The 27127-nt window shown below is 40.5% G+C and overlaps 1 protein-coding gene across 5 annotated transcripts in view; it reads left to right on the forward strand.

The window, feature by feature from the left end:
* LOC132395618 (solute carrier family 66 member 2) overlaps positions 1-27127 on the forward strand; it is a 70738-nt gene that overhangs the window by 38518 nt on the left and 5093 nt on the right. For 3 of the 5 annotated variants that reach the window (XM_059972501.1, XM_059972493.1, XM_059972484.1), the window contains one exon: positions 3928-8033. In XM_059972501.1, coding sequence (XP_059828484.1) covers positions 3928-4135 — 208 coding nt within the window. In that variant the 3' untranslated portion in view covers positions 4136-8033. Of the gene's footprint in view, positions 1-3927; positions 8035-27127 lie in introns of those variants that run through there. The other 2 variants (XM_059972510.1, XM_059972515.1) reach the window with 2 other exon arrangements.

The raw sequence follows: 27127 nt of genomic DNA on the forward strand, positions 1-27127 counted from the left end.
TTTCATTCCTAGATCATTCTCAGACACCTCCTGGACCCTCTCCAATGCCAGCACATCCTTTCTTAGATATGTGGCCCAAAACTGCTTATCAAAATGTCAAAGATGGCCTGACCAATGCCTTATAAATCCTCATTATTACTTTTATCTTCTACTCCTCTCAACATGAATGTGATCATTGCATTTGTCTTCCTTACTACTCACTCGACCTGCAAGTTAGCCTTTAGGGAATCCTGCACAAGGTCTCCCCGGTCCCTTTGCACTTCCCATTTCTGAATTAGCTCCCCTATTTAGAGAACAGTTTATTGCTTTAGTAAACACAAAGTACACTGCAGATGCTGTGGTCAAATCAAGACGTACAAAAAAGCTGGATGAACTCAGCAGGTTGGGCAGCATCCGTTGAAAGAAGCAGTCAACGTTTCGGGTCAAGACCCTTCGTCAGGACTCCAGTCTAGTCCTAAACCACCTACCTTTGTACCATATACAAACCTGTCACAAATCCATCAGTTCAGTCATCCAGATTATTAACGTATAATCTGAAAAGTAGCAGGCCCAACACTGACCCCTGTGCAACACCGTCAGTTAGCAGCAGCCTACCAGAAAAAATCCTGTTTATTCCCGCTCTTGTCTTCTGGCAGTTGGCCAATCTAATCATTTTTCTAACTTTTGTTTAGAGATACAGCAACAGGCCCTTAAGCCCTAACAAGTCAGTGCTTCTCAATTACAACTACTTGACCACTTAGCCTACTAACCCGTATGTGGGAGGAAACTAGAGCACCTGTAGGAAACCAATGCAGTTGAGAGAAAAATGTACAAGCTCCTTGTAGGCAGCTGTGGGAATTGAACGTGAGTTGTTTCCACTGTAATAGTGTTATGCTAAAACTACGCTACTGTATTACCTATCTTCGGTTCATGCTAGTATCTTTCCTGTAATACCATGGAGTCCTAAGTTGTTTAGCAGCCACATGTGCAGCACCTTAAAGGCCTTTTGAAAATCCAAGTTAAGAAAAATCCACTGATTTTTCTTTGTCTACCCTTCTTATCATTTTGTCAAATAATTCCAATTTCCACAGTGAAGACTGTTGCAAAATACTTATTCCATTCCTTCCCCCCCCCCCCCCATTACTACCTCTCCAGCATCATTTTCCAGTGATCCAATATCCACTCTTGCCTCTTTTCCTTTTTATTTATCTGGAAAAAATTTTGGTAAAAATCGAGGCCCAAAGTGAATTGCCGCAGTGGAGCTGGGTCCTAGTGTGAGGTTCAGGCAATTTAAACACCGGCTTGGATAGTCTGAGGGCCCCTCTCTGTGATAGAAGGGCTGTGAGAGTGCCCCCAGCTGCTGTGCTTCATGTCTGCGAACTTTGCGGAGATTTGCCCCGCTAATACGATGAATGAATGCTGAGGCTTTGGGCCTAGTCTGTGGTGCTCTCGGGATTTGGATCGAAGGATTCCGTTTGGCTCAGAATGCTGTTGTTCTTGCTCGCTTCTATTGTTTGCATGTGTTTTGTGTTTTTTTTTCCCCCCTCTTTCTCTGGGCATTGGACTTGTGTTTTTTTTTAAGTGGGTTCTTTTGAGTTCCTTGCTTTGCAACTGCCTGTAAGTAAACAATTCTCAAGGTTGTATAATTTATACATTGATAATAAATGCACTTTGAATCCCTGAATTTTTTTTGATACTTTTGGCTAGCATACCTTCATATTTCATCTTTTCTTTCCATGTGTTTTCCCTTTGCCTTATGTTGCTTTTTAAAAGTTTCTCAATCCTCTAACTTCCCACTAATTTTTACTATATTATATGCTCTCTCTTTTGCTTTTCTGCTGACTCTGACTTCTGAGGTCATGCACAGTTACCTCGTCCTCCCTCTGGAATACTACTTCATGTTTGGGATGTATCTATCCTGCACCTTCTAATTTGTCACCAGAAACTCCAGCCATTGCTGTTCCTCTGTCATCCCTGCTCATGTTCCCTTCCAATCAAATTTGTCCAGCTCCTCTCTCATGCCTCGCTAATTCCCTCTAATCTGTAATACTGATACATCTGACTTTATCTTCTCTCTCAAACCACATAATATGAATTCTATCATATTATGATCACTTCCTCCGAAGGGTTCTTTACCTTAAGCTCCCTAATCATATCTGGTTCATTACACAGCACCCAATCCAGAATTGCCTTTCCCTTAGTGGGCTCAAACACAAGCTGCTGCAACAAACCACATTATAGGCATTCTACAAATTCCCTGTCTTGGGATCCAGCACCAACTTGATTTTCCCAATCTGCCTGCATATTGAAATTCCCCATGACTGTGGTAACATAGCCCTCGTTACATGCCTTTTCTATTTTTGCTGATATTTATATCCCACATCTAGGCTACTGTTTGGGGCCCATCAGAGTCTTTTTACCCTTGCAGTTCCTTAACACTAACCAGAAGGATTCTACATCTTCTGATCCTATGTTACCTGTTTACATTTTTTTTACCCATTGGTGCTACCCTAACCCCTCTGTACCATCATCATATTCCTGCCCTGACTAGCACACAGCACTGTGAGTAATCCAGAGCTTGCTACTTTGGAGGTCCAGTTCTTCAGCCTTTTCCCTAACTCCCTGTACTCACTGCATAGGACCACTTTCCCCTTTATTCTGATGTCATTGCTGCCAATGTGCACCATAAGCTCTGGCTATTCACCCTTCTTCTTGAGAATCTTCTGCTGCTGCTCTGGGTCATCCTGGCCCTAGCACCCGTGAGACAACACATCATTCTGGGTTCTCTTTTGTCACCACAGATCTCCTGTCCATCCCCCTAACTATCACTACTACTTGGCTTCACTTTGCCCTTCCCTGCTGAGTCTCAGAGCCAGCCACAGTGGTACTGGCCTGACTGCTGTTGCTGTGCCCTGATAGATCATTCTCTCCACCCCCCCCCCCTCCCCCCAAGCTGTATCGAAAGGGGAATACTTATTGCTGAGAGGAATGGCTTGCACTGACTGCTCACTCCTTCGCCTGACTACCTATTCTCTGAAGCCTTCAGCCTGGCTGTGACCACCTCAGTAAAAGACTCATCAATGAAATTTTCAGCCTCCCAGATCATCTTGAGTGCATCCAACTCCAGCTCCAGTTCCTTGACCTTGTCAGTCAGGAGCTGAAGTTGAGACCAATGCTGTTACTGTTTTCAATGCCTTCAGCCAAAAATTCTAAGAAGTGCAGAGGAAGTTGCTGAGGCAGTGATAGGATGATGCAAATGTAAAATGGTTCTTGTCTTAGTTTGCTGAGTTTTGAGGGAACAGGAAAGATGTACATTTATTTAGGGTCTTTCATTTTCCTAAACATTTTCCCACCAACAAATTGCTTATTGTAATGTAGAAAATTTGTGCACAGCAAGCTCCCACAGTCATTAAGATAAGGTCCCACCTGTCTGCTTTTCATAATCTTCGTTGAACGATTACTAAAGCCTCCCCTGCTTCTCTACAATATATTGCCTTAGGCTCTTTTCTATTCACCTGAGAACATAAGCAATATTCTGTTTTAATATTTTATCCAAAAGATAGCACTTTTAACCATACAAGGTTCGCTTCAAAAGAATGTTAAAATTTTGTGTGATCTCTGTGCCGGAGGGGACTTAATCCGCTGTAGCAATCTTGCCATTGAATTATTTGTTCTTCCCAACTTTTAACTGTTATTCTTCTTAAGTATTAAGCAAAACTCAATTAGTCAATGTAAGTGAAATAAAAGATCTGGTAAATGCAAACCCTTTTTTTTTGTGGAGCTCTGTGGTAGTAAAACCAGCAGGTAGCAACTAATCAGTCTTCCAGGTGGTGAGACAGACAGTGTATAAAATTTACAGCAATACAGTTTATCCTGTAAACACTTGAGTTTACCCAAGTGTTGTAAATGAATGATTAGTAATTTTCAATGTTTTTACTCCCCATGAAGTATCACAATGGTGTTGATGTGGATGAGTGGCGACACTTTCAAGACTGCTTACTTCATTCTGAACCAGGCACCTTTCCAGTTCTGGGTATGTGGATTGCTCCAAGTTTGTGTTGATATTACTATCCTCTTTCAAGCTTACTACTATGACCGTTACCCTCAGAAACCATCTTCTCACACAGTTCCTTCCACGAGCACCAAGGCACTTTAACTGCAACGTTATTCAACAGGAGCACCAAATGATCATATCTTGCAAGGGACAGCAAACCCCTCAAATTTGAACCAGTGCCAATAATATGTTGGTTCTCAGGATTCTGGAAGGATCTCAAAGTTTCTTTCAAGGAAAAAAAAATTACATGGTTAAACTATTGTCAGTATGTCTTTGATTATTTATATGTTCTATTATGTTTAATTCATCATTGTCTTTCACTTGGTTTATCTAAATGCCTTACCATATGTATAATTTTGGAACATTTTTGTTTTCTGGGACCCCCCCCCCCACCCCACTGGTGTTTTGATCTTCTAACAAAAACAGTTTGTTAAATCCTTCACCATGTCCAAAGAGTCTTGCACTAAGCACCCACTTTTAAACATGAATCTTTTGATTCATTTTCATGTGTTATTTTATCATGACCACTTCCTTCTCAAAAAGTCACAAGGAGACAAATTTAAAAGAAATTAGTCTGATATTTGGAAGGCACAGAATCCACTTTCACACTACTTTGTTCAAGTGATCTGAGTAATTTCATCAGTAACTGGTTAAAACAGCTTTCAGAGGTATCGTGGGGAACTGGGAGCCAACTTAATTTGTTTATGATTGGATGCCACAGTGATGTTGCCCATTGGTACTGGGCACAATGGAGTGGAAGAGAAAGTTCGGACTTTAATTTTGTGCTTCGGATCCCCACCACACTTCACACCAGGTGCTTATCCAGGGTGACTTCTGAGGGCCTCTCAGAGTGAAAAGTGTTGGTACAACATTGACAAGGGAAACTAAGATATTTGCTCTATCAGGAATGATAGACGATCACTGGAGAAGAGCAAAAAGTAAAGGAAAATATTTTGTCAGATATACTCAGTACTCAGCAATGAAGTAAGTTAACTGTAGTCACTCTTCATCTTTAGTAAAAATAGTAATGGAAGTGAGAATTCTTTTTAACAAAATTGATGACATTTACTCTTTCAATGATCTCCAAATGCTGACTCTATTTTTACCCTTTCCTCTAGATTTATTGGCATGTTATCTTCACACATCAATTTTGCATGGTGGTGTAGCAATCATTCTTAAACACAGATCTAGTTTGCCTTTCGTCTGCCCCAGTTCTCGATTTTCTCATTGGTGCTTAAATCTTCCTTCCTTTTTTTACAGAGGATTTGGTTAAATAAATAAGCACTTATATGTAAGAATTTTGACTATAATCCATTTTGGATGCTTCCTGTGCTGTTCTTCATATCAAAAGACTAACTCAATATTTTCTGTCTTCCCACTTGGGGAACGTCCTGGTACGATCATCTGCTTTCCCCACACAATGGTGATTCCTTCATACTCAGCACTCTGAGACAGCCATTGGAGCCAGAGGCCAGGTTTTACCACTTTTAATATAGTTGATATAATCCAATCCACTTCCGACAAAGATAAGTCTGTATGATAACGTTAACGGCTGAATAAAATTAAATCTGCTTTCCAGAATACTTTACTAAAGAACTTGGTACCAATGAATTCCAACCCCTTAAAGGCAGTATGATATTACAGTCCTTAGTTAACCAATCTTTTTTCATGTTCTTAAACTGTTGAACTCGGATCTGATCATTTTTTTGTGTGAGCAATAGTGTTACAATTAGTTATTTGGCATTCGCAGGATTCCAGCAGTCTGTGAAATTGTGTTCTCTCAGACTGAAGTTAAACTGTCACCCGCTAATTTACAATGGCTGGAAGCAATTTCACCTATTTTTGTAAATAGGTGAGTAAAGCTGTTACAGAACTACTGCTCTAGGTGATTTATCTTTAGCTGTGTAGAGCAACAAATAAGAGTTATATCTTGAAATGTTCTTAACAATTTCAGAATCAGGTTATCACTGACTTAGATGACATAAAATTTGGTTTTTTGTGGCTGCAGTATACAGTAGTGCAAAATCAAAATTACTATAAAATTACAAAAATAATTAGTGCAAAACAAGGAATAAAAAGGTAGTGTTAATGAGCTTATGGACTGTTTAGAAAGGTGTTGGAGGAGGAGAAGGTGTTCCTGAATTGTTGAGTATGAGTCTTTAGGCTCCTTTACCACCTCCCCCAGTGGTGGTAATGAGATTTACAATCACCACTTTCTTAATTTTGCTCGGGAGCTATTCACTAAATTTTTGCTGAAACTTTGTCACTGGATAACGTTTGCTCTACACCAGGTTGCTGGTTGTCATTGTTTGCTTTGGGCCTAAGTGACCTTACAAATTTAAAGAGGAACATTTTAAGCCAAGTTGTCTGTGCTTGTGTGTTCATATGGCAGCACGTGTATTCAAAACTTAGGGGCCTGTTAAATGCTGGCCTTTCTAATTTAGTTATCAAATATTTAAATTTTCTAGGATATTTTCTTAAAATACTTTTCAAATTCAAGGACAGTTCCATATCTGTGCCATATTTGTTCTTTTATTAGCTGCTCTTAAGATTTAGTAACAAAAACATTTATTCTGCTGAAACCAGTTTGCGCAGTTTTTCTTACTGGTGTTCTGAGTAAACCTTGTCTACCTTTATAACCCAAACTCTACAGTCACTGTGTAAACACTTACATAGGCCTAATCCAGTCATTTGTGCAGTTTGTAGCCAGCATATTGCCACAGTACAAGATAGAGCCTTCTGTTCTCAATTAGCAAGGGGGGAAAAAATGAGGCTGATCTTGTCTGGCATCGCCCATTGTAACTGCTAGCTTTTAGGCAAGTTCCTATACCTGTTTATAATTTTAGTGTGAATTTCTGTAAACTTACAGGGAAGTCACACCATCTTATCATTTGCTTGCTTAATATTTTGATATTTATTAAATACATACAATGGGATTTATACTTTGCTTTTGGGAATCTTAAAATCTCTATCTGCATTCCTAGAATATAAAATATCATTAGTAGTGCATGTTGAAAAATAGAGATATTCCTAAACTTGATTCCTGATATTAGGTGCAATAATCTTAATTATGTTTACATAATGTTTTCTTGTCTATTTGTTTTTTTTGCTAAATGATAGGGAAGTATTTACAATGGTCAAATGGGTACATTTGGATCTCGCACTTCTTGACTGGTCATGAAATGTTGAAATGGTTTTTCATTTTTTGTTCTTACAAATTATGTTGAGTAGGTTTACATCATTTTAGCATTTAGTGTATGTTTATAAACATCTGAATAATTAACATCTTTGTATCATATCAAATCTACCAAAAAAGTAAAGGATTTGTTCATTGTTTAAAGAAACCAGGTGAAAGGACTGAACTGGCACAAGAATGTTGCACAACACAACCAGCCTTAGCCTGTGCTGCCGATCAGCATTGTATGTAGGTGCTTTACTACTTATTGATGTATTATAAGGTTACTGAAGGAAATAAGAAAACATGACAAAACTTGAAGTGCATTCATTAGAGACTCTGTATTCATGCATTAAACTAAAACTTAAATAAAAGTATTTGGAACTGAGAATAGATTCTTGTGAATGCAATTATTTCCTTCCAATTAAATCATAGATTAGAGCACACATTTCTAATGTTATATTTATTATGTAAGTAAACACAAATATAAATTACATTGTCAAAAGTGATTCTGTTCATGGGATATGTTGCATTAAAATACATGTTAATTTTGATTTTCCTCGTGCATAGGAGTATGCCTTACAGATGATGCTCTTTTCTGCTACCATTAACAAGTCTGGGACAGTCCAGACTGATTACTCAAGCAATGAATCATCGATTTTGATGATTAATGGTGGTACAGTTTTATGGATATGTTCTCTGATATAAATGTGCTATACTTTTTGAAGATGTCATTAGAAGTCTTCAGCTACATACTAGCAGAAAAATGTGGTAATTTGTGCATTAACTTTTCATTCTGTGAAAGTCCAGACCTGTTCACCTTTTCCTAAAATAAAACTGCATATCCAGTCAGCTCTCTGTCTCAAACCAAAATGTGACAATTTATTCTTTTGAATAAAGAAATATTGTACAATGACAAACTGAAAACAATCATCAATGCTTTGAAAAAGCCCAGATCAACATGCATACCTTCTGCTAATGAGCAACTTCTGTTTATCCAAACTTTGACGTGCAATTGTTTGTTGTGCTAAATATAGGCTTGAAACTTAGGAACTGCTGTTTTTTTTAATTTTTCAAAGAAATTTTTAAGTAGAAAATGTGATTTCATATTTGGTTTTCTCAGAGCATTATGAAGTTAATTTATTAAATTGCCAACCCCTTGTAACACTGGTTGCATTCAAATCTTAAATTGCATCATAATTACAAATCTGCAAGTTTAAGCTATTTTTTTGTGTGGGGGTGAGGTATTTTAAATACTGCATCCCCAAAGCAAACCCTTTGTAATTGATTGAAGTCACTTGAATACAAGTACTCAAAAATTGGATTAGATACCAATTGAGTTATTTTTGGTTTGTTCAGTTAACACAATAGTGCAAGTTATTGATTTTTGTTTAAACAAAAGCAGCTCCTTGAAATTTCATTTAAAAGGATATTAGAGTCTGCAAATAGCAATGGCTAAAGGCACAAGACTGCAGATGCTTTAATCTCGAATGACACACAAACCGCTGAAGGAACCCAGTGGATCAAGTCACATCTGTGGAGGGAAATGGACAGCTATAGTTTTAGTCAAGACCCTTCATCTGGATGGGATGAAGACAATAGACAATAGGTGCAGAAGTAGACCATTTGGCCCTTCGAGCCTGCACCGCCATTTTGAGATCATGGCTGATCAACTACTATCAATACCCGGTTCCTGCCTTGTCCCCATATCCCTTGATTCCCCTATCCATAAGATACCTATCTAGCTCCTTCTTGAAAGCATCCAGAGAATTGGCCTCCACTACCTTCCGAGGCAGTGCATTCCAGACTCCCACAACTCTATGGGAGAAGAAGTTTTTCCTTAACTCTGTCCTAAATGACCTACCCCTTATTCTCAAACCATGCCCTCTGGTACTGGACTCTCCCAGCATCTGGAACATATTTCCTGCCTCTATCTTGTCCAATCCCTTAATAATCTTATATGTTTCAATCAGATCCCCTCTCAATCTCCTTAATTACAGCGTGTACAAGCCCAGTCTCTCTAACCTCTCTGCGTAAGACAGTCCAGACATCCCAGGAATTAACCTCGTGAATCTACGCTGCACTTCCTCTACAGCCAGGATGTCCTTCCTTAACCCTGGAGACCAAAACTGTACACAATACTCCAGGTGTGGTTTCACCAGGGCTCTGTACAAATGCAAGAGGATTTCCTTGCTCTTGTACTCAATTCCCTTTGTAATAAAGGCCAACATTCCATTAGCCTTCTTCACTGCCTGCTGCACTTGCTCATTCACCTTCAGTGACTGATGAACAAGGACTCCTAGATCTTTGTATTTCTCCCTTACCCAACTCTACACTGTTCAGATAATAATCTGCCTTCCTGTTCTTACTCCGAAAGTGGATAACCTCACACTTATTCACATTAAACGTCATCTGCCAAGTATCTGCCCACTCACCCAGGCTACCCAAGTCACCCTGAATTCTCCTAACATCCTCATCACATGTCACACTGCCACCCAGCTTAGTATCATCAGCAAATTTGCTGATGTTATTCTCAATGCCTTCATCTAAATCGTTGACGTAAATTGTAAACAGCTGTGGTCCCAATACTGAACCCTGTGGCACCCCACTAGTCACCACCTGCCATTCTGAGAAACACCCATTCACCACTACCCTTTGCTTTCTATCTGCCAACCAGTTTTCTATCCATGTCAATATCTTCCCCCCAATGCCATGAACTCTGATTTTACCCAGCAATCTCCTATGTAGGACCTTATCAAATGCCTTCTGAAAATTGAGGTACACTACATCCACTGGATCTCCCTTGTCTAACTTCCTGGTTACATCCTCAAAAAAACCCCAATAGATTAGTCAAGCATGATTTACGCTTGGTAAATCCATGCTGGCTCAGCCGAATCCTATCACTGCTATCTAGATACGCCACTATTTCATCCTTAATAATGGACTGTAGCATCTTCCCCACCACAGATGTCAGGCTGACAGGTCGATAGTTCTCTGTTTTCTCCCTCCCTCCTTTCTTAAAAAGTGGGATAACATTAGCCATTCTCCAATCCTCAGCAACTGATCCTGAATCTAAAGAACATTGGAAAATGCATCTGCAATTTCCAGGGCCACCTCCTTTAGTATCCTAGGATGCAGACCATCTGGACCTGGGGATTTGTCAGCCTTCAGTCCCATCAGTCTACTCATCACCGTTTCCTTCCTAACTTCAATCTGTTTCATTTCCTCTGTTACCCTCTGTCCTTGGCCCATCCATACATCTGGGAGATTGCTTGTGTCTTCCTTAGTGAAAACAGATCTAAAGTACTCATTAAATTTTTCTGCCATTTCTCTGTTTCGCATAACAATTTCACCCAATTCATTCTTCAAGGGCCCAACATTGTTCTTAACTATCTTCTTTCTCTTCACATACCTAAAAAAGCTTTTACTATCTTCCTTTATATTCCTGGCTAGCTTGCGTTCGTACCTCATTTTTCCTCCCCGTATTGCCTTTTTAGTTAAATTCTGTTGTTCCTTAAAATCTTCCCAATCATCTGTCCTCTCACTCACCTTAGCTCTGTCATACTTCCTTTTTTTTTAATGCTATGCAATCTCTGACTTCCTTTGTCAACCACTGTGGCCCCTTTCCCCTCTTTGAATCCTTCCTTCTCTGGGGGATGAACTGATTTTGCACCTTGTGCATTATTCCAAGAATACCTGCCATTGCTGTTCCACTGTCTTTTCTGCTAGGCTATCCGTCCAGTCAACTTTGGCCAGCTCCTCCCTCATGGCTCCATAGTTTCCCCTGTTCAACTGCAACACTGACACCTCCGAGCTGCCCTTATCCTTCTCAAATTGCAGATTAAAAACTTATCATATTATGATCACTACCTCCTGATGGCTCCTTTACTGCAAGATCGCTTATCAAATCCTGTTCATTACATAACACTAAATCCAGAATAGTCTTGTCCCTGGTCGGCTCTCGTACAAGCTGTTCCAAGAATGCATCCCGTAGGCACTCTACAAACTCCCTATCCTGTGGTCCTGCACCAACCTGATTCTCCCAGTTCACCTGCATATTGAAATCCCCCATAACTACTGTGATATTACCTTTGCCACATGCCAGTGTTAACTCCCTATTCAACTTGCACCCAATATCCATGCTACTGTTTGGAGGCCTGTAGACAACACCCATTTGGGTCCTTTTGCCCTTACTGTTCCTCAGTTCTATCCACACAGACTCTACTTCTCCTGACCCTATGTCCCCCTCTTGCAAAGCACTGAATCTCATTCCTCACCAACAGGGCCACCCCACCCCCTCTGCCCACATTCTGTCCCTACGATAGCACGCATACCCTTGTACATTCATTTCCCAGGTCTGATCTCCCTGCAGCCATGTCTCCGTTATCCCAACAACATCCTTGACCTTGACCTAAAATGTTGACTGTCCATTTCCCTCCACAGATGCCTCATGACCTGCTGAGTTCTTCCAGCATCCTGTGTGCTGTTGAAGTAATGGTTTCATGAGCATTTTAAATTTCTAGTTAAGGTTGCACTGGTTTTGATAAAGGTGGTAGGGAAAAATTGCTTAAAGCCTGACTGAGGATAAGTGCTTTAAAAAGATAGAATAACTTGAGGTTGCATTCTTTTTTAAAATAAATGACTCAGTCATCAGATTAAAGGCAGGTAAACTGTGAGGAAAGTTTCAAGTAGGGATTTCTTTGGAACAGAGGTTGAAAGGATATTTACTGGACAGTCTGGATAGAGACAATAGAAAGATCCTAGTTCCCTTTCAGGTGTCAGAAGCCAGGGGACATAAGTTGAAGGTAGTTGGTAGAAGGATTAGTGGGGATAATAAGTGGAGGTGTTATTTTCCCCCACACACAGAGTTGTACAGATCTGGAATCTGCTGCCATGTAGGGTGGTGGAAGCAGAATCCATCTTCACATTTAAATGGTAATTAAGTATGCATTCTGAAGACTACTGGCCTGTTAGAAACTCTGTTGATCTTTTACAGCTAGGTGTCTCAATGAAACAAATATTGTCTTAAAAATCACTTTGATTCCTCCAGAAAACAACCATAACCGTGAAGCATTTTTTTAGAACTCTACTTGAATCAGTGGCTGAAAGCCAATTAAAAAAAAATCAGAATGGTAAATAACTGCTGCCAAGATTAAGTAGTTATATTTTGGGAAAGCATGACACAATTTGCCCTCAATCCATAAAACTCCAGAGGGGCTTACTCAAGTTGCCTATGCCTCCAACAACTTGAGTTAATTGCATACAAATATCTGTGTCATTTGATGTCCAGATTCCTACAGAGCAATTTGTCACACCCCCTTAAAGATTGTGCTTGTTATTTGATATTTTCCAGTGCTCTGGGAGCTTTTGATCATATTTGAGTATAAAGGTTTTAGACAATAGGTGAAGGAGTAAGCCATTCGGCCCTTAAAGCCAGCACCACCATTCATTGTGATCATGGTTGATCATCCACAATCAGTACCCTGTTCCTGCCTTCTCCCCATATCCTGTGACTCCGCTATCATTAAGAGCTCTATTTAACTCTTTCTTGAAAGCATCCAGAGAATTGGGCTCCACTGCCTTCTGAGGCAGAGCATTCCATAGATCCACAACTCTCTGGGTGAAAAAGTTTTTCCTGAACTCCATTCTAAATGGCCTACCCCTTATTCTTAAACTGTGGACTCTTGTTCTGGACCCCCCCCCCCCCAAACATCAGGAACATGTTTCCTGCCTCTAGCATGTCCAATCCCTTAATAATCTTATATGTTTCAATCAGATCCCCTCTCATCCTTCTAAATTCCAGTGTATACAAGCCCAGTCATTCCAATCTTTCAACATATGACAGTTCCGCCATCCTGAGAATCAACCTCGTGAACCTACGCTGCACTCCATCAATAGCAAGAATGTCTTTCCTCAAATTTGGAGACCAAAACTGAATCCCTACTCTTTGTTTCCTGTCTGCCAACCAATTTTCTATCCATGTTAGTACCCTACCTCCAATACTATGTGCCCTAATTTTGCTCACTAATCTTCTGTTTGGGACCTTATCAAAGGCTTTCTGGAAGTCCAGCTACACTACATCCACTGGCTCTCCCTTGTCCATTTTCATAGTTACATCCTCAAAAAATTCCAGGAGATTATTCAAGCATGATTTCCCCTTAGTAAGTCCATATTTACAAGACTGATCCTGTTACTGCTATCCAAATATGTCGCTATTTCATCTTTTTTTTAATTGACTCCAGCATCTTCCCCACCACTGATGTCAGGCTAACTGGTCTATAATTCCCTGTTTTCCTCTCCCTCCTTTCTTAAAAAGTGGGATAACATTAGCTACCCTCCAATCCTCAGGAACTGATCCTGAATCTATAGAAGATTGGAAAATGATTACCAATGTATCCACGATTTCTAGAGCCACCTCCTTAAGTACCCTGGGAATGCAGACTGTCAGGCCCTGGGGATTTATCAGCCTTCAATCCCAACACCATTTTCTGCCTAATGTGAATTTCCTTCAGTTCCTCCATTACCCTAGGTCCTCTGGCCACTATTACATCTGGGAGATTGTCTGTGTCTTCCCTAGTGAAGACAGATCCAAAGTACCTGTTCAACTCGTTTGCTATTTCCTTGTTCCCCATAATAAATTCACCTGTTTCTGCCTTCAAGGGCCCAACTTTGGTCTTAACTAATTTTTTCCTCTTCACATACCTAAAGAAGTTTTAATATCCTCCTTTATATTCTTGGCTAACTTACCTTCGTACCTCATCTTTTCTCCCCTTATTGCCTTTTTAGTTATCTTCTGTTGCTCTTTAAAAGTTTCCCAATCCTCTAGCTTCCTGCTCATCTTTGCTATGCTGTACTTCTCTTTTATTTTTATACTGTCTATGACTTCCCTTGTCAGCCATGGTCGCCCCCTACTCCCCTTAGGATCTTTCTTCCTCTTTGGAATGAACTGATCCTGCACCTTCTGTATGATATCCAGAAATACCTGCCATTGTTGCTCCACTGTCATCCCTGCTAGGGTATCCTTCCAGTCAACTTTGGCTAGTTACTCCCTCATAGCTCCATAGTCCCCTTTGTTCAACTGTAATACTGACACTATCGATTTTCCCTTCTCCCTCTCAAATTGTAGATTAAAACTTATCCTTTACCTCGAGTTCCCTTATCAAATCCGGTTCATTACACAACACTAGATTCAGAATTGGATCCCTGGTAGGCTCCAGTACAAGCTGCTTTAAGAATCCATCTTGGAGGCACTCCACAAACTCCCTTTCTTGGGGTCGAGTACCAACCTGATTTTCCCAGTCTACCTGGATGTTGAAATCCCCCATTACAACTGATGCATTACCTTTGCAACATGCTAATTTTAGTTCTTGATTCAACTTGCACTCTATATCCAGGCTACTATTTGGGGGCCTGTAGATAACTCCCACTGGGGACTTACTGCCCTTACAATTTCTCAGTTCTATCCATATTGACTCTACATCTCCTGATTCTGTGTCACCTCTTGCAAGAGACTGAATTTCATTCCTCACTAGCAGAGCCACACCACCCGTTCTGCCCACCTGTCTGTCCTTTCGATAGGACGTATATCCTTGAATATTCATTTCCCAGCCTTTGTCCTCTTGCAGACATGTCTCTCTTATTCCTACAACATCATACTTACCAATTTCCAACTGAGCCTCAAGCTCATTCACTTTATTTCGTACACTTCGTGCATTCATATATAATACTTTAAATCCATTACTCCACTCGCTTCTCTCATCGGTCCCTATTGCACTTGGCCATACTCTCCAATCCCTTCCTGAGCTTTCTGCCCCTTTAATTCTGTTGTCTTTCTTAACTTTTCTTATCCTATCTTTCCCTTTAACTTCATCCTTATATTTCCAGTTCATCTCCCCCCCCCCCACTTATTAGTTTAAAGACACCTGTGTAGCAGTGGCAAACCTGCCTACCAGAATGCTAGTCCCCTGCCTGTTAAGGTGCAACCTGTCTCCTTTGTACAATTCATCCTTACCCCAAAACAGATTCCAGTGTCTAAGAATCTAAAACCTTGCTTGCCACACATTGAGATCCCATATCTCCCTGTTCCTGTCCTCACCAGCACGAGGAACCAGAAGCAAACCAGAGATAACCACCCTGGAGGTCCTGCTTTTCAGCCTTCTTCCAAGTTCTCTGAAGTCACGCTGCAGAATTTCTTTCCTCTTCTTCCCGACATCATTTGTGCTGACATGCACTACCACTTCCGGCTGTTCACCTTCACCCTTGATGATGCCCTACAAATGGTCCATGACGTCCTGGATCCTGGCTCCAGGGAGGCAACACACCATCCTTAAATCCCACCAGTTGCCGCAGAAACCCATTTCTGTACCTCTCACTATGGAGTCCCCTACTACCATGGCTCTGTTTGACATCTGTCTCTTCAGCTTTGGTTCAGTGCCAATTTTTGACTGGTAGACCTGTCTGCCTCTCAGACAGGCAGTGTCCTCTGTCCCGACAGCTTATAAGAGGGTGAACCTGTTTTCAAGAGGCACATCACCCGGGGTCTCCTGTACTCAAATCATCCATCCCTTCCTCATCATTGCCCCCCCCCCCTCTCTTCCGGTATCTTCGGTGTAATGATCTCACTGTAGGTCCTGTCCAGAAAACTCTTGTTTTCCCGGATGAACCTGAGGTCATCCAGTTGCCTCTCCAGTGCCCCAACATGGTCCTTCAGGAGCTGAACCTGGACACACTTTTCACACTTTTCACACTTTTAGCAGCCGGAGGCACCACCAGTGTCCCTTAACTCCCACATCAGACAAGCATTACACTGAATCAGTTTACCTGTCATCTCTTCACCACCTCTCACCCTCTCAAACCATGGCGTAGCCTCCTCCCTCAGCCTCTTCGCCGAAGACTCTCGAGCCAAAGACTCACACTTTTCTCACAAGACACTTATCTCGACAAGGCCGCTCCCCAAGTCAAAGCCTGTAATCTCCACTCCTTTACTGGCCCACTCACTCACTGACCGCTTTAGTCTGGATATTTATTAAAACACAGATTCAAAGTACAAACAAAATTGAAGATTCTGCATAGTTAAAAAGCTAAAGGCCAGCTATTTTACTGTTTTTAAACTAAGTGACTCGTGTTAACCCATGTAGATATTAAGGAAGAGGATGTGCTGGAGCTTTTGGAAAGCATCAAGTTGGATAAGTCACCGTGACCAGACGGGATGTACCCCAGGTTACTGTGGGAAACAAGGGAGGAGATTGCTGAGCCTCAGGCCATGATCTTTGCATCATCAATGAGGACAGGAGAGGTTCCAGAGGATTGGAGCATTTCAGATGTTGTTCCCTTCAAGAAAGGGAGTAGAGATAGCCCAGGAAATTATAGGCCAGTGAGACTTACTTCAGTGGTTAGACAGTTGATGGAGAAGCTCCTGAGAGGAAGGATTTATGAACATGCGGAGAGGCATGATATGATTAGGAATAGTCAGTATAGCTTTGTCAAAGGCAGGTCGTGCCTTAAGAGACTGATTGAAATTTTTGAGGATGTGACTAAACACATTGATGAAGGTAATGCCATAGATATATGTATATGGAGTTCAGCAAGGCATTTGATAAGGTACCCCATGCAAGGCTTATTGAGAAAGTAAGGAGGCTTGGGATCCAAGAGGAAATTGCTTTGTGGATCCAGAACTGGCTTGCCCACAGAAGGCAAAAAGTTGTAGACGGGTCATATTCTGCATGGAGGCTGGTGACCAGCGATGTGTCTCAGGGATCTGTTCTAGGACCCCTACTCTTTGTGATTTTTATAAATGATCTGGACGAGGAAGTGAAGGGATGGGTTAGTAAATTTGCTGATGACACAAAGATTGGGGATATTGTGGATAGTGTAGATGGCTGTCAGAGTTTACAACTGGACATTGATAGGATGCAAAACTGGGCTGAGAAGTGGCAGATGGAGTTTAACCCAGATAAATGTGAGATGGTTCATTTTGGTAGGTCAAATATGATGGCAGAATATAGCATTAATGGTAAGACTCTTGGCAGTGTGGAGGATCAGAGGGGTCTTAGGGTCTGAGTCCATAGAACACTCAAAGCTACTACGCAGGTTGACTCTGTGGTTAGGAAGGCATACGGTGCATTGGCCTTCATCAATCGTGGGATTGAGTTTAAAAGCTGAGAGGTAATGTTGCAGCTATATAGGACCCTGGTCAGACCCCACTTGGAGTACTGTGCTCAATTCTGGTTGCATCAATACAGGAAGGCCATGGAAACCATAGAAAGGGTGCAGAGGAGATTTGCAAGGATGTTGCCTGGATTGGGGAGCATGCCTTATGAGAATAGATTGAGTGAACTCTGCCTTTTCTCCTTGGAGTGACAGAGGATGTGAGGTGACCTGATAAAGGTTTACAAGATAATGAGAGGCATTGATTGTGTGGATAGTCAGAGGCTTTTCCCCAGGGCTGAAATGGCTAGCATGAGAGGGCATAGTTTTAAGGTGCGTGGAAGTGGGTACAGTGGCGATGTCAGGGGTAAGTTTTTTTACGCAGAGAGTGGTGAGTGTGTGGAATGGGCTGCTGGTGGTGGTGGTGGAGGCAGAAACAATAGGATCTTTTAAGAGACTCCTGGATAGGTACCTGGAGCTTGGAAAAATAGAGGGCTATGGGTAAAGCCTAGGTAGTTCTAAGGTAGGGACTTGTTCAACACAGCTTTGTGGGCCGAATGGCCTGTATTGTGCTGTAGGTTTTCTATGTTTCTATTAAGGCAACTTAAAAAGAGAGCATCCCCCACCAGACATTAATCTTGGATGCCTGTGACCTATGTGGTAGGACTTGAGGCTAGTGGAGTGGTCACTTTGCAAGGCTGAAGGTATGGTCATACCTTGCAGGTGCAAAAGGCTGAATCTGGAAAAACCACTCATATATCCTGGAGAACAATTACAAGCCATATTAAGATAAGCAAGATTAACACCTGATTTGGGCGTGTCTCTCTCAGTATTATTTCAAAGTAAGTTAAATACTAAATTAAGTTTATCTGATCCTAACCTCCACGTCATAGGTTCACCTTTCTGTAAAGTCAACTTAACAATTAGAATTTAAGCCTTGTATTTCCAAGGCGTAATTGCAAAGGAATTTATGAGAAATAAAAGTCAAAGTTCCAAGTAAATTTATTATTGAAGTGAATATGGGTCACCATATACTACCCTGAGATACATTTTCTTGTGGGCTTTCATGGTAAATAGAAAGAGATAAAATAGAATCACAACAAATTGATGACAAACAAATGTGCAAAAGGTAACAAATACAAAAAGAAAAGATAATAAATAAGCAATAAACATCAAGAATACAAGTTGCAGATTCCTAGAAAGTGAGCCCATGGGTTGTGGAATCAGATCAGTGATGGGGTGAGTGAAGCTATCGCCTCTAGTTCAAGAGTCTGATGGTTGAAGGGTAATAACTGTTCCTGAACCCAGTGGTGTGGGACTTGAGGCTCTGGAAGCATCTTCCTGTTGACAGCAATGAGAAGAGAGCATGGTCTTGATGGTGGGAGTCTTTGGTAGGTACTGATTTCCTGCAGTTGTGCTCCTTACAAATGTAGTCAGTGGTGAGAGGGCTTCACCTGTGATGGACTGGGCTGTATCCACTACTTTTTGTAGTTTTTTTTTTATCCATTGAGGGGCATTAGTGATCCCATACCAAGCCTGTCGGCATCCATAGAAGTTTGTCAAAGTTTTAGATGAGATGCCGAACCTGCGCGAAACTGTAAGAAAGTAGAAGTGCTTTCATACCTTCTTTGTAATAGCAGATACACCTTGGACGCAGGGTAGAAGGATAATGCCAAGGAACTTGAAGTTGCTAAGTCTGTCTACTTCTGATACGCTGATGAGGACTGGCTCTTGGACCTCCGGTTTCCTGCTCCTACAGTCAATAATCAGCTCTTTGGTTTTGCTGACACTGAGTGAGATGTAGTGGCACTATTCACCCAGAGTTTCAATCTCCCTCCTATATTCTGATATGGTCCACACAGTGGTGTTGTCTGTAAACTTAAACATGGCATCAGACCTGTGTTCAACCTCACAGTCATAAGTACTCTTCAAGTCTTTATCTGATGATACTCATGGCTCTTGCTTACAATCTATTATCAAAAACCTCACTGCACAAAGGAGGGCCACATTCTCCTTAATGCTTTCCTCGTTGTCTAAGCTATCTTTATCCCTCAAAAATTCCAACTGACATGAGACATTTGTGTTGCAAATCTCTCACTGAAAACCTAACACTTCCCTGCCTCTCACCCAAATTAACTTGCTCAATGTAGATTCGCATCTAAAATACAAACATGCTATCCACATTTTGTAACCTTTCCTAGTCTATTTAAGAAATATGCAGTTGTAGTTTCACCCACACTTCGACATTGACATCTGCTTGTCATTTTCCAAATGTTATATTGTCAGAATCTATTTTCCAAGATTTTTAATCACCATGTAATGCAATCATGAGTTGGGTTAAATGTTCAAATTGTCTGTTTTTCTGTTTGTATCAATGCATCTATTTCTGAAAATTATTTGCAGCTAGGACCAATTCATTTGTTGGCAATGGAACTACCTCAGTAAAGCAGCCAGCATAATTGAAGTGCTCTCCCACTCTAGACATTTTCTCTTCTCTCCTCTCTCATCAAGCAGAGGATACAAAAGGCTAAACACATGTACCAGCAGGCTCACTGACAGCTTCTACCTTGCTGTAGAAGACTACTGAACGTTCCCTAATGTAACAAACTGGTTTGTTGACTTTACAGTCTACTTCATTGTGAACTTAGACTTTATTGTCCATAGAATCATAGAGAAGTACAGCACAGAAACAGGCCCATTGGCCCATCCAATCCACACTGAAACGTTTAAATTGCCTAGTCCCATCAACCTGAACCTGGATGGTTCCCTCCATATCCCTGCCATCCATGTACCTACCCAAATGCTGAAATTGAGTTCACTTGTATCACTTACACTGGCTGCTTGTTCCACGCCCACACAATCCTCAAGTTTCTCCTCAAGTTCATCTTAAACTTTTCACTTTAACCATGACCTCTAAGTTGTAGTCCCACCCAACCTGAAGTGGAAAAAAGTCTGCTTGCATTTACCCTATCTATATCACTCATAATTTTGTTTACCTCTGTCAAGTCTCCCCTCAATCTTCTACGTTCCAAGGAATAAAGTCCTAACTTATTCAATCTTTCCTTATAATTCAGGTTCTCCATATCTAGCAACATCCTTGTAAATTTTCTCTGTATTCTTTCAATCTTATTTACCACTTTCCCGCAAGTAGGTGACACAGTACATCAAATGTCTTATATTTCAACATAACATGCTATCTACTGTAATCAATACTTTGATTTAAGAAGGCCAATGTGCCAAAAGCCTTCTTTATGACCCAATCAACCTGTGATGCCACTTTCAATGCATTATGGACTGTATTTGCAGATCCCTTTGTTCCACTGCATTCCTCAGTGCCCTACTGTTCTCTGTGTAAGACCTACTGTGGTTGGTGCTCCAAAGTGCAACACCTCTCACTGGTCTGTATTAAATTCCATCTACAATTTTTCAGCCCATTTCCCAGCTGGTCGGATGATTTCCTCGCTTATCCACTACACCCTCAATGTTGGTAACATCCGCATATTTTCTGATCCAGTTAACCACATATTCATCCAGATCATTGATATAGATGACTAACAACAATGGATCCAGCACCAATCCCTGGGGTACTCCACTAGTCACAGACCTCCAGTCAGAGAGTCAACCATCTACTACCACTCTCTGGCTTCTCCCACATAGCCAATGTCTAACCCAACTTACTAACTCATCTTGAATGCCAAACGACTGGGCTTGCTTGACCAACCTCTCATGCAGGACCTTGTCAAGTGTCTTGCTAAAGTCAATGTGTACAACATCCACTCCCTTGTCTTCATCAACTTTCCTGGTAACTTCCTTGAAAAACTGCAAAACTGGTTAGACACGACCAAACAAACACAAAGTCATGCAGACTATCCCGAATCAGTCCATATGCACTGTACTTTCTCTATAGCTGTATCACTTAATTCTGCATTCTTTTAATCTTTTGCCTTGTACTACCTCAACACACTGTGTAATGAAGCTTTACACTTTACATCATTACTTACGACAATAATAAACAAATTCCAGTTCCAAGTGACTGTTTATGTGTATATGAGATTCAAAACCCAATCTTGCATCAAAAGCAGATATAGCACAAAAGATACTTGGCATTTACAAAAGATATTTTGTAAATGCCAGATCTAAGCATCAAATAGTTAGCATTAAATACCAATTCATTTAAATACAGTAGCATAGGTGTCAAACTCAATTATTAATGGCCCAGCGATATGAAGCCTATGATTGTAAGTTAATACCAATCATAAAAATAATGCTTGCTCAGCAGTCTTCTTCATAAGAAACGGAATTTGTGAAGTGAAACACTTTGTAGTTATAGCAGAGACTGACACACATGAGAACAGGCTGAAAAAACGGAGGCAAAGAAAGCTGCATTCGCACGCGCCCGACTGATCCGGCCTGCATGAAGCTGCATTTTGCCCAATCTGGCCCGTGACCTAAAATGAGTTTGACACCCCTGAAAGTATGTAGCTGGACAATCCAAAACAACATTTTCCACATATGGTTTCAATGCAACTATTTCCAGTTTTTCCATCAAATTTAATCAATATATTTAAATCCTATAATATAATAATGTTCCAATTAAATAAACCTAACACAATAAACCAAAAAAAAGCTTGCTTATTCTTTTAAAACTTGTACATTACTCCTTAACTGGTAAATATTTGATTTGATCTACTATTCAAATATTGTTTTTCTCTATTACGTATTTGTTATAACTTGTTTCTTTGCTTAGTTCCTAATAAATTTGTTACCCCATCCACTTGTCTACATTGGTGTTGTCCATTCCAGTTGGCTACATCAGAATAGATAGTATTATTTTTCCACTGTGAATACAGCTTAGAGTTAGCTCTTTGAAAAGGCGATCCATTTAGTCCCACTCTTCTGTTAAACCTGCTCACGGCAAGCATTTATCCAATCTTCTGTTGAAGATTCATATTGCCTCTATTGTTGTTTTTCTTTCTGACTTTGAAATGTAGATGTATTTTTCCAGTTTTGCCAGTTATCCTGAGAGGCACCATTATTTTGCAAACCTCCATTAAATATCTTAACCTCTTCGTAAGCAGAACACTCTATATAACAAAACTTACGCATGACTGAAGCTCTTCCAGGCACCATTCTAGTTCTTTCCTATACTCTATCCAAGACCTTTGCACCTTCAACAATATGTTCAGAATTGGACATCTGAAGCTCAGTATATGAAGCATTTCTTTGTATTTTGTCCCTGAAGAATGGATCACAAGTATTCTGGGAATACATGATTCCCAGCCTTTCTTGCCAAATGCACAACAACCTCCAAGCCGTCTATCTATCCTTACCCCCTCCCCCCCACCGCCTGACAAAAATTTAGTTTACATTTAGTTTTAAATTTCCTCATCTCATTTCTTCTCAAAATGTTTTCCAGTCCTTTGAAGTGGGAGAAAGAACTTTGCATCTCTAACATTGTCTGCAGGTAGATGCTGTATGTTCCTAACTATAGCAAACCCTGACAGTAATTTTTATACTCTGCTACCTCGTCTAATCTGTATCATTTTGCAGAAACAAGTTTTATCTACAGTAAGACTCCCATTATCCAATTATTTTTAAATCCTGATGGTTTGGCATCCAGCTATGATGTTTCCAATGCTCTGCAAGTTGACTCTGTAGTTAAGAAAGTATCAATGGCTTTTATCAATCGAGTTTAGGAGCCAAGGGGTAATGTTGCAACTTTATAGAACCCTGGTCAGACCCCACTTGGAGTACTGTGCTCAGTTCTGGTTGTTTCACTATAGGAAGGATGTGGAAACCATAGAAAAGGTGCAGAGGAGACTTACAAGGGTATTGCCTGGATTGGGGAGCATGCCTTATGAGAATAGGTTGAGTGAACTCAGCCTTTTTTCCTTGGAGTGACGGAGGATAAGAGTGATCTGATAGAGGTATATAAGATGATGAGAGGCATTGGTCGTGTGGATAGTCAGAGGCTTTTTCCCAGGGCTGAAATAGCTAGCACAAGAGGGCACAGTTTTAAGGTGCTTGGAAGTAAGTACAGAGGAGATGTCAGGGGTAAATTTTTTAAGCAGAGAGTGGTGAGTGTGCGGAATGGGCTGCCGGCAATGATGGTGGAGGCAGATTAAGAGACTCCTGGATAGGTACATAGAGCTTAGAAAAATAGAGGGCTATGGGTAACCCTAGATCATTTATCAGGTAAGGACATGTTTGTCTCAGCTTTGTGGGCCGAAGGACCTGTATCATGCTGTAGGTTCTCTGTTTCTGCTCCCATTTATCTCATCAGCATTCCATTTCCTAAGCTCACTTTCAAATATTATGTTGAATTAGAAAAATATGTTTCACTGATGAGTGAAGCCTGAGAAAAATGAATTAAACCTCTATTAGAGTACTAATGAGAATAGTCTTTCAGTCCAGCACCACTGAAGTTCTGAGCATACCAGACTGGTGGAGTGTAATCATTAACCCAATGAGGGTAACAATGTGGTTATAAGACATGCACTGACTGTGCAACTTATTTTTTTTATTATTTTAGAGCTACTGCCCTTTGAGCCACACCACCCAGCCATCCCTCTATAGGGTGTCTTGGAGAGGACAACTTATAATGACCAGTTAACTTACCAACCAGTACATCTTTAGACTATAGGATGAAACTCATATTTTCATGGGGAGAACAGACAAACTCGTTACAGGTGGCGCCAGAGTTACTTATTAAGCATCAATAATTTGCAAACACCTTCCTTGGCCATTCATCTCCACCACACCTCTTAAGACATATGTCAAGTTTTAGATGTCATGCTGAATCTTTGTAAGCTTCTAAGAAAGTGGAGGTGCTGCTATACTTTCTTTATAATGGCACTTATGTGCTGGACCCAGGCAGATCCTCTGAAATGATAACACTGAGGAATTTAAAGTTGCTGACCCTTTCCACCTCTCATCTCCTGTTAAGGACAAGCTCATAGACCTCTGGTTTCCTCCTCCTAAAGTTCTGGCAGTGTTCTAATTTGTTCTGTAATTCATTTTAAAACATAGCTTGTTACTCAGTTAAATGGCAGTTTTTCTCTTTTATACCCTTTTAACTATTTCCGTCAGACTTTAGCTAATTGGGGCAGCCACTTAAATGGGGCAAAATGTACTGGTTCTGATGTGTCCTAATTAACTCTATGATTTTAACAAAGAAAGCCTGGGAGAGAAATAGAGTGACAAAGAGGGAGGAAATGGACAATGAAAGAGGGAGAGGAGGGAAGAAAATGATACACTCTTTGTTTAATGTTACTCTATTAACTAAAGTGCCAATTGCATTTTAGTAGCAATTGATCTTCCCCAGCTGTTACAATCAATGCCAATCATCTTCACTTGTGAGAACTAGCTAAGCAAAGTTTCCCACTGAAATTTGATTACTGCCAGGAGAAATGAATTAAATACTCAGTGAGGGAAGGAAATGGAAGAGAAGGGATAAATATGAAGGAGAATGAAATGGATGAGTATGAAAGGACGGCTTTATGGCCTTTTTCCATGTTGATGAAGGATTCAAGTGGAAGTTGTGGAGTGTGGATGAAGAGATGGGCTACTGTAAATCTCTGGTGGTAGGTGAATATAAGGGTTAAATTGATGAGACAGAGATAGTGGTTGGAGTAGTGATGGAACAATGCAAAGTTAAAACAGGAACTAAGGAGTCCCAAGTGATTTGTTGAAGGAGGACACTGAAGTTTGTATTTTCTCAGAGAAAGCCTGTTGCTAATGGCAACCCATGTGCCTTGGTGGCTCCTTTTCTGTCTCACCATTGACACCATCCAATATTTCCAATCTGGAAGAAAAAAAATTGAAAAGTGTGGGAGGGAAAAAAACAGATTGATGAACAAGAGGGAAAAGAAGGGCAAAGAATGAAAAAGGAAAGATTATTAACAAATTCATCAGAAGCTAATAAGATCGCATTTTCTGATTTACTGTTCATGCATCATGATTAGTTCTTTGGATTTCCTTTGTTTGCTATTGCTGAGTATATACTTATGAGACAATCTCTTGAAGTGACCATATTTGCTAGGTGTAGATTAAATATAATTGAGCTTTTTATTAAAATGAAATGGCTTCTTTTAGGTAAGGTCTCTTGCACATAAATCCAGCTTCTGTTTTTTGCTTAATCTCAGTAGGAGTTGCATGATACTTGTGCTATGTTTGGTACTTCATCCACTGTAATTTCAGAACCCGAATCTCTTACATAATCTAATAATGTAGAGAAGAAGTTGTTTCAGATGTTAAAAAAACTTTAATTGCAATTCCTTAAAAAGATTCTTAGTGTAGAGCCATTTGAAATTTGTTCATTGTTGTATTCAAAACAAGGTCAGTGAACTTGTGGCACAATTCAGTTTAAAAAAGTATGATTTAGTGGCCATTACAGAAACATGGTTGCAGGGTGGAGAGGATTAGAAATTAAATATCCAAGGATATCAGTAATATGGAAGGATAGGCAGAAAGGTAAGGTGGGGCAGTACTCTTAATTGAAAATGAGATCAGGGCAGTAGTCAAGTCACTTTTATTGTCATTTCGACCATAACTGCTGGTACAGTACATAGTAAAAATGAGACAATGTTTTTCAGGACCATGGTGTTACATGACACAGTACAAAAATTAGACTGAACTACATTTATATAAAAAAAGAGAAAGCTACACTGGACTACAGACCTACACAGGACTGCATAAAGTGTACAAAAATAGTGCAATAAATATTAAACGAGACAATAGAGCAGTAAGGTGTCAGTCCAGGCTCTGAGTATTGAGGAGTCTGATAGCTTGGGGGAAGAAATGTGCTATCTTGGATCCGGTCCTGTGTAATGAGACAGGTAAAATTAGCAATCTTCTAGTTGGGGATCCTCTTGGAAAGAGTGATCACAGGTTAACTGAGTTTCTCATACAAATGAAGGACGCAATAGTTCGATCTAAAATCAGCTTATTATGCCTAAACAAGGGAAACTACAACAGGATGAGGAAGGAGTTGGCTGGTGTGGACTGGGAACACTGGCCATATGGTGGGATAGTTGAGGAACAGTGGAAGACTTCCAAAGATTTTTCACGGTACTCAACAAAAGTATATTCCATGTAAAAGCAGGAACAGTAAGGGTGGGGTGATACAACCTTGGATAACTAAGGAAATAAAAGAAGGCATCAAATTAAAAGCTCATTCAAACAAAGTCACCAAAAGCAGTGGGAAACTGGAAGACAAGGAAAACTTTAAAAAGCAACAAAGTACCACTAAGTGAGCGATGAAGAAAGGGAAGCTAGATTATGAAAATAAACTAGCACAAAATATAAAAATATATTGTAAAAGTTTTTATAATTATATAAAATTCTCAATTTCCTTATTGCAGACCACAATCAGTTCACATTGGCAAACATCTCCACAATCTCCATCAGCACAGGTACACCACAGGGCTGTGTGCTTAGCCCCCTGCTCTACTTGCTTTACACTTATGACTGCGTGGTTGAGCACAGCTCCATTGCCTGATTTAAGTTTGCTGATGACACTACTGTCACTGGCCAAATCAAAGTTGGTGACAAATCAACATATAGGAGGGAGACTGAAAATCTGGCTGAGTGGTGTCACAACAACCACTCAATGTCAAAAAGGGAGATGATTATTGACTTTAGCAGGAGGAAACTAGAGAGCCATAAGCTGGTCCCCATCAGGTGAATCAAAGGTGGAGAAGATCAGCAACTTTAAATTCCTTGGCGTTATCATTTCAGAGGACCTGTCTTGGGCCCAGCACACAAGTTCAATT

This window comes from Hypanus sabinus, chromosome 1 (assembly GCF_030144855.1).
Source record: "Hypanus sabinus isolate sHypSab1 chromosome 1, sHypSab1.hap1, whole genome shotgun sequence".
Classification (NCBI taxonomy): domain Eukaryota; kingdom Metazoa; phylum Chordata; class Chondrichthyes; order Myliobatiformes; family Dasyatidae; genus Hypanus; species Hypanus sabinus.